Source organism: Mangifera indica, unplaced genomic scaffold (assembly GCF_011075055.1).
Source record: "Mangifera indica cultivar Alphonso unplaced genomic scaffold, CATAS_Mindica_2.1 Un_0038, whole genome shotgun sequence".
Lineage (NCBI taxonomy): Eukaryota > Viridiplantae > Streptophyta > Magnoliopsida > Sapindales > Anacardiaceae > Mangifera > Mangifera indica.
The window spans coordinates 39,659-48,649 of NW_025401130.1; the positions used below are offsets into that span (position 1 = coordinate 39,659).

The following is an 8,991-nucleotide window of genomic DNA, read 5'->3' on the forward strand; positions in this document are numbered from 1 at the left end:
ATCATAATTCTTTTTTGGCCGAACTCATCAATACAACATTTGTGAAAACCATCAATTACTAGTGAACAAATACTACACCAGCCCATAGGTTGAAAGAAGACGCGGATAAGGTACAATCTCATTCAAAAAGGTACCAATAAAAAACAAGAGTCATTATTTGCCATGACTTTCTCACTCTCTCTAACATTAAATACTCATTTCCTATTATGTTAAAATTACTTCCCAAGACTATCGTAATTTAAATCTAATCACTGTCCTACCATATAGGATTGTAACGACCACGCCCATCAAACTATATAAATCCACATATTACCAGATAATTTTAAAATGTAACCCTAACAATTGAAAGACCAAGGGGAGACAACTCTTAACATTTTATCAACACTTCGAGCATTGCAATACTTACATAAGTTTTTGCTTTTTAGTCCAATCATGTTAAAAATCGATTCTTTATTCTTCTTCCTATATCTCTCTGTATTATTACATTAAATTTTTTAACAATTCAATAAACTTTTTCTTAGTATAAATCCATCACTAAAACCAAAATTTATTGAATGCATTTATAGTTTAGAGTAGATTTAAATTGAGCAAAACTTAGACCAAAGATATTGAAAATCAACGATGAGATAAATAACTTTAACAAAAAGATAAATAATTGATAAAATGATAATATTAATTGTTATATAATATTGTTAAAAAAATATATTCAAACCGAACTCAAACCAAAAGTCAGAATCAAGCCAAACACTGAAGTGAACTGGCTGCAATCCAACCTTACCGATATCAATTCAGCAGCAGCACAGTGAGAAAATTCTAATAGGCATGCATGCACTTGCCCCCGGAGGTAATTTGCCGATTACGAGATAAAGAAAATAATTATAAATAAATAGAACAAAGGAAATAACACTGGACATGAATTGAGCAACTATTAAGAAGAGGCGCATATCAAAACAGTAATAACACTAAAATACTTACAGAGAACCCAGTACAACATTCTGTTTATTAACAACAAACACAGACAACCAATTAAATTCTTAATCACAACACTTGATTGTATAATAGCCGCTTGATCTCCGCCCAATTGTCTACAACATCTTCCATCACAAGGCAGAGATCACATGATCAACATCACACGGCTTAAGAGCTCTGATGCTGCTGCGTCACCGTGTGCTGCTGTCCATATTGCTCAACTCTGTCCTTCATTTCTCGCGCTTTACTAGCCAGTTTATTGCGTGCATAATCAAACTGATCCTCCCCAGGTGGGTGCTTCCCAGTAACAAACCTGCCAGGTTAACAATCTTAATCAAACCAAATATTAACAAAATCTTAAAATTTAATGGACTCCTTTAGGTTTTTTTTTAAATTTCTTCTGACTCCCCTATATTTTGCTTGTATTCACCTTGACCCCCTATATCAGTTAGGAGGTTTGTATACCTGTAGATCCATGACAAAACAGTGATAGCTGCAACACCAAAACCACCGGAGGCGATGAAGCCCGTCGTCAGCAGAGCCATTGTAATGACAGCAGGAACAAGAACAGGACTGAATATGACGAAGAGTGGGGTGGCAATGGTCAGTGCAATGACGGTAGCAGCCATAATCAAACAGGAGAGAAGCAAAAGAGATCCACCAGCGGTGACAGCAGTTGCCGCCTTCACAACCTGGTGGGACGGAGGTTGTTGTTGAGTGTGGTGCTGCGTTTGGTAGGACTGTTGGTAATGTTCAGCCATTGATGAAAAATGTGACGGTTACAAAGAGATTTCGATGATTTTCACAAAAGGAAATTGATGGTTTCGATGAGTTGAGGTTGAAGGTGAGGGAAAGTGATGAGTTAAATAGGAGAAAGAGTGGAAGAGTGGGAGGCACGTGTTGAAAAGGAGGCGGCACTTGTTGAACAGATTATCATGCAGGGGTTGCATGAAATCAAGTGGGTTATGAATTGGACACGTTGATTTTTGTCTTAATTACAGGCGGTTGCAAAGGAGAAGGGTGGCGAGCATTCGAGGATTCCACCTTCAATACATCAGCTGTCTTCAACCAATTTGTGTTATCATCGTTTTCCTACCATCAAAGCAAAACAAAATGAGTGTGAAAAGCTCGAGTTACTCTAACATGTGGGTGTTGTTACCTGAAGAACGTATTATGCTCTCATAAAAACTATTATATATGAGTGGTGTTATATGTATAATTTTTTACATAATTTTATATATAAATAATAATATATTACCATATAATTGAATAATTAAAAATTAAAAGTAAAATAACACTCAATTACATGATAACATATTATTGTATGTATATAAAATAGTATTAATTATATATTATTGCCATTACTGGAATGTTTAAACAAATTGTATAAACAATTTGTACAAACTGGGATGATAATATCTGATTGGATAACTTTAAAATAAAATAAATAATAAATAATTAAATCACTCAATCATAAACTATCATATCAGTTTGAACAAATTATGCATAATATTATTCTAAAGTTAATATGCTAAATTTCAGAACCTGGGGGAGAGTCATGAATTTGATTGCAGCACGGCAGTGAGAGAAGAAGCTTTTTCCGAACTTTTTCTTGGCCAAATCTCATCGGTTTGTCTTTGTGGGTAGCTATATGAAATATGTGCTTTGAATAGCATCAAACATCCCAACTTGATCTTCTCCGATTGATATTTTGAATGATAAACCATATCAAAGAGTCAATAGGATATTTCATTATCAGTTTCTTATGTGAGAAGCATACGTATCGATAGTAATACTTTGATTTTCAATATGTTTCATAGTTAATTCCGAACATTGAATTTCATCTCATGGGTATGTATATGTTAAAATATATGCATTATAATATTTTTGAATCACAGCGGCTACATTTTACTTTAAAAAACTTTCATTTCCACCCCGCATCAAAAGAAAATTTTCTTTCTAGTCATGTCTGTTTCTTTTTCGGTGTTGTTGTCTTCTTCCTCGACGATCAAAGTCTGTGTCCGTAGGTTTCTTCTCAATGGTCTTTTTTTCCAATGCTGTTCCCACAATTTTCGGTCATTGGTTATCATTTTTCAAAGTTGTTCCTTCTTTATCAAACTGTTCTTTTCTTTTTCAAGTCATCGATGGGTGCCTTAGTGGGTTCCTTCTTACTAGTGCTCTATTTTTTTGCCACAACAAGACACAATTCTCGTCTTCAATGCTATAATAGACAAGTTTCTTCTCCAACAGTTGAGTTTCGTTTCATCTCTTTGAAATTCTCTTTCTGGCAACCAACAGACACTCTCGGGTCTCCGACAACCGGGGAGTGATGGGTTTTGTCTTTATAATAAGTTGGTTGTTGGGCTGACTGAAATGTTGTTTTTTGTTTAGGTCGGATTTGTTTTATTGGTTGTATCGACAACTTGTTGTGGACTTTTATTTACTTGGTTATTTTTAAACTGTTTTTTGAGCTAGGCCCACATTTACTTGTTGTAATTGCGATTGGAGTTAATTTTTATTCAATTGTAGGCTTGGTTTGTTAAAGCCTAGGCCTAAAAAAAATTCTAGGCTCAGGCTTCAGGCCTGCCTATTCAAGCTCAGATTTTTGGTTCAGACCCAATTCATTACATTGAATTGGGCTTCGGACCTGTTTTGAGTCTAACCTTATAACTTTAAAAAACTATAAAACCCTCCTCTACTACTTCAAATTATTCCTAGAATCCATAGTACTTGTACTCCATCAATCAAATTTCATTTTGGGTGTCTCTAGACTATAAATGAAATTCGGGACCTGCCTGTTCAACGGTACTCTACCACTAAGGAAGAATGATATGCTTAAAGAATGGTAAAACACGACCAAGATGGCCCAAAAATGTAAACTTAAAATGTGATGTACAGTCATAACAAAGTTAAAAACAACTGTACATTTTCATAGAAAAGTAAGGTTTCACACAAAAGTATGACCGTGTATAGGACATGCACGATTATACATTGAATAGAATAGAACATGAATTAACACAAATAGTCATAAGTAAGACTTGTACATCCATCCATGACACGTAGGATAGAACGTGAAAAATGTTCATGTAGAATAGGTGCACAATCGTTGTTGTGGTGATTGTAGTGAAATCTAATGGGGATCATCCAAAATTAATAGCAACACAAAGCGAGTTGTACATGATTGTCATATCTTTGAAGTTGTTAACTTTTGACGGCAAGTCACCACATTGCCCCATTAAGCAAGATCTGAGAAGTAAAAGGGAGAAGTAAAGCAAAAGAGATAAAGAAATTATTTGAAAGTTATAATATATACATATATATATATATATATATATATATATATATATATATAAGTAGTAATGGACCCAAATCAAGCTAGTTTAGACTCAAAACTCAATTTAACTTGATTCAGCTCAATTTAAATTCATTTATGTTGTGTTTAAGTTAGGAGAGTCGGTTTGTTTTTGAAACTGAGTTGGAGAGCTCGAGCTCAACTTGATTTAGCTTGTGAGCTAAGTGGATTACTCGAATCAGTTTGAACTTAACTTACAGCTCTATTCAAGTCATGTTAAGAAATGGTTAATAACATTGTTTTGTCTATTATTATGTAAAACGATATTATTTTATCAATAAATTGTTAAATTAAACCATAAATCTTAACTATAAATATGAGTTGAGCTTCGAACTTTAAATTTAAGAATCAAATCGAACTGAAATTACCCTTAACTTTGACTTGACAAACTTGAGTTAAACTTGAGCTATCATATTTATCATTAGAGTCAAACTTGAGCCAAAAAGTATCCAGGATCAACTTGATTCATATTAAGGCCTATCTAATATAAGAAGAGAGAGATAAAAGAAGTTTAAGTTATAATTTGTGGAAATGGTTTAAACTTATGAGTTGCATTCAAAGTTCAATAGGGCAAATACAAGATAGGATTCAAATCGAGCTGGTTTGATATCATTTACTAGCTCAACTTAATCAAACTCAAAATGAGTTGTCATGGCTCAAGCTTAAGCTATTATTTTAAAAGTTTTTGAGCTTAAGCTCAGGTTATGAGAGTTAAGCTTAGGTTGCTCATGAAAGAGTTTTTTTATCATAAAAAATTACTTTCAAATATATGTTTTCTAATAAAAGATGAAATATATAAAAGTTTATTTACTAAAAGAGATTAAGAAAAAATGAAGATGGTTCATAATGGGTGTGATGAATAGTTCATATTACTCTCACCCAATGTGGGATGCATTATAGAGTAGCATTCAACCTAATTTGATTGTCCCACATTGAGTGAGAGAAATATAAACTACTCACCCTACCAATTATAAAATAGTCTTCATCTTTTCATTTCTCATTACATCTCAATCTTTTCAACTTTTTTCTAAGTTTTCTTTCATTAGAAAGCATAAATAAATTTAACTTGTTATAGTAATAAATCAAACTCAAGTTTAGCTCTATGGAAACTCATCGAGCTCGAGCTTAGACTTAAACTCAATTCAATTTAAATCCAACCTTAGACAAAAACATGAGCAAGTGAGAGCAATTATGTCATGCGATAGAGTTAATTGAAGGGGTGAGGTCATTTAATTAGGTAATTTTGTGTCATTGGCATAAGAACAGAAGCATTAAGAAAAGAATTTATTACCTCCAAAGGGTAATTTCAATGGCGAGAGTGGAGGCACTCAAGCAACAAATAAGGCATGAATTCTAAACCTACTAGTAACATACACATTTGGCTTATTAGGTGCACTAGTTATAGGACTGATCATTAGACTCAAGGTTTATCTATTTAGTGCGATCAACTCAATTAGAAGCGGCGATCTAACTAAAACAGTGGTTCCTCATTGCCAAAAAGCAAGAATTTATTTGTTTTTCTTGGGCAAATAACTATTTCCCACCTAAGGTTTGACGAGATGACATGCTCCCTCTTTAGTTTGAAAGAGTCATTTTTCACCGTCTATTAAATTAGTTCAGATATTATGTAATTGTTTTATAAAAGTATTGAAAACATTTTTTTTTAAAAAATCTCAAGCTAAATAGCTTTTTATTCCAAAATTTTTATTAAATAATTTTGTACCCTTAATAAAACAACAAAGACATTATTGGTACAAATGTATATAGGAGTGTTGATGACATATAATCATATGTTTGATAGTGAATTATAATTTTTGAAAATGTTATTGATGTAAATAAAAATTTTTAGGGGATTTTGAAAAATCAAAAGAACTTTGGGTTTTTTGAAATTTCTAAAATTCAACTTGCCTAAATAATTTAAAAAATGATAGCTATATTTTTAAATAATATAACAAAACACAGTAAATTAGGAGTGTAAATGTTATATTACAAACTATTAAAATTATAATTATATTTTCAAAATATATTAGGTAAATATGATAATTCTTGAAACAAAATAAGAAAATATTTATTTGCTCCTAATAAGTTTAAAAAATAACATTTACACCCCATAATATTGTTCACAGTTTAGTTTGATAAAAGTGTTATTGTAATATTTTTAACTTTAGAGATAAAATATAGTTAATTCACCCAATTATAATATTTGAATAAGATGATATAAATACCTTTTATTGTTAAAATAAATAATTGAATTTTAAAAATGGATGAGATAATGGTATTTTTAGACACAAAGGGTAGTAATATGATATTTCATATCAGCAAACCTTGTGTGGGAGTTAGTCATTTGTCCATTTTCTTGTTGGTGAGATGGGTTCACCTCAACAAACCTGTATTCTAAAACTTGTGCAAGTCTTTTAAAAATTGATTAACTTGCTGGACACGATATAAATGATATAAATTAATCATGTTCACGGACTCAACATGCTTACAAATGGACAAAGAATTTAATTGGGATTTAGCCAAGTAAGTATGCTGTCAAGCCTAGAATGACCTCAAGACTTCTCTTAGTCATAGATAATGATTCATTACGTATCTTCAAAGGTTAACAAAATTAATAGAATATTAAAATTTTTAAATATTTTAAATTTACTTATTTAATAAATACAGATAAAATCCTTATTTAACTATTTTGTCGGTTGCTCTTGCATCATCTTCAAGTTTGCAAGTTGGAAAAAGGACCAGACAATTATACATTCAGTTTCTTTTTTCCTTTTTCATCACGCCAAGTTAACAAACTATTTCCAACGAGTTGTGTAGCTTGTGGTTGTTAAGAGTTTGGCTGGCCTTTCCAATTGGGCTAGACTAAATCTTCCACTACAGCTAGGTTATATATTGAAAAAACAATTTAATGGAATTAACACCCATTTAATTGGTAATAAAACTATGTATACCTATTTTTGATACATAATTTATGTACACAGATGAAGAGTTATTATATAATTAGATATTTCTTTATCATATGATAATACATGTTTTAAAATCGCCTAATTACATGATGACACATCACTGTGTACATAAATTATGTACCAAAAATAAATACACATAACATTGCTCTTTAATTGGTAAATTTATGTGACTGGGCTGTGGTCGTCATTAAATTTATATCATAGTAATTTTTAAGAGTAGAAAGGGTAAAAAGAGACTTTCAAAATGACCAATATTATAGGTGCATATTTTTTAATACATAATTTAAATACATAAATTATATATCACATATAATTATATGTTATTTTATTTTTAATTTAAAATTATTTAATTATATAATAAGATATTATTTTATATTAAAAATATATCTGTATAATTTTTTTTGCTCTCAAATTATAGCCAAGGGGGTTAAAAAGTGCTATATATAGTGAAATTTGAGGGTTATATCTAAAACCAAAGGGCTTAAACTTAAACTTCACTGGAATGGTGAAAACTTGTGGAGGCTAAAAGAACGGTGGAAGATGAAAAGAGTTTATACGGAAAATATGATGATATTGTATAATATTATTTATTATTATTATTATTATTATATAATATTGTTTAATTAAGGTAAATTAATAATAAAGATTAAATGATAATATTAATATCGAAGGTCTAGCAAACTTCGATATGGAAAATCTTATCTAGATTCATTTTTTAATATCTAAAAATCTCAAGCTCAACCAAAGCTTTGCATTAATGGTTGTGGTTCCTATGGAATCACTACAAAACATGAACTTCTACATCAAGTGTAGGGATGGCAATGGGGAGGGGCAGGGAGGAGATATCAATCCCCGTTTCCGTCTCCGTCCCCGTTTTCGTAGGGGATATCAATTTCCGTTCCTGTTACGGGGATAACAAATAATCTCCGTCCCCTCCTGACAAAGAAAAATCTCCTCCTCATCTCCGTAGGGAAAAATTTCCTTCCCAACCCCTCCCCGTCTTCATGAGGAAAAATCCCCTCTCCGTACCCGTAAATATAAATTTTAATTTCTTCCTATATTTCAATAAATAAAATAAATAATATTTTTTCAAAATATCACTTGTTACAAGAGCTACAAAATATTTATTGTTATTTTAGTTCAAATACAAAGTTTTCACAAAATTTAATAATATGCAATAATCAATTTCTTCATTAGTAGTTCTTCATGTTAATATCATCATTAATTTTTTATATTGATGCAAAGCAACATTTTAAAAACTAACCTATAATCATCAATTTTAAAAGAAAAATTAATTTAAAAGCAACTTACATAGAAAATACTAACGAATTTGTAATTAAAAATATTAAACTAATTAAAATATATTAGAAACTATTATATTAATATATTAGATTTAGGGGGTGGGGAGGGGAGGGGCGGGGACATATGTATCCTCATCCCCAGCCCGTCCTCGATTATGAGAATTTTTTTCATCCGCATCCCTATCCCCACCCCTTTTTTCATTTTTATCGGGGAATCACCTCTCCGTTAGAGTCAGAAAGGATCAAAACCCTTAAAGTCGAACCCAAGTTATCATCCCTAATCAAGTGTTATGTTTGTTTTTACATCAAAAAGTGACAAGCTATCGTAGTAAGAAAAACCATAGAAATAATCTGTCAATTAAATGTCGATAAAGCCCAAGTGAAAATCCGTATCACCTTACCT

General features: G+C 31.3%; 1 protein-coding gene across 1 annotated transcript; it reads right to left on the reverse strand.

The window, feature by feature from the left end:
* Positions 1-943: 943 nt before the first annotated feature.
* On the reverse strand, positions 944-1,808 carry LOC123206497 (oleosin L-like). Its single transcript, XM_044623728.1, has 2 exons — positions 1,435-1,808; positions 944-1,282 (listed from the first exon to the last, which is right to left on the reverse strand). The coding sequence occupies exons 1-2, from the start codon at positions 1,728-1,730 to the stop codon at positions 1,138-1,140; spliced, it is 441 nt and encodes a 146-aa protein (XP_044479663.1). The 5' UTR covers positions 1,731-1,808; the 3' UTR covers positions 944-1,137.
* Between the last annotated feature and the right edge of the window lie 7,183 nt (positions 1,809-8,991).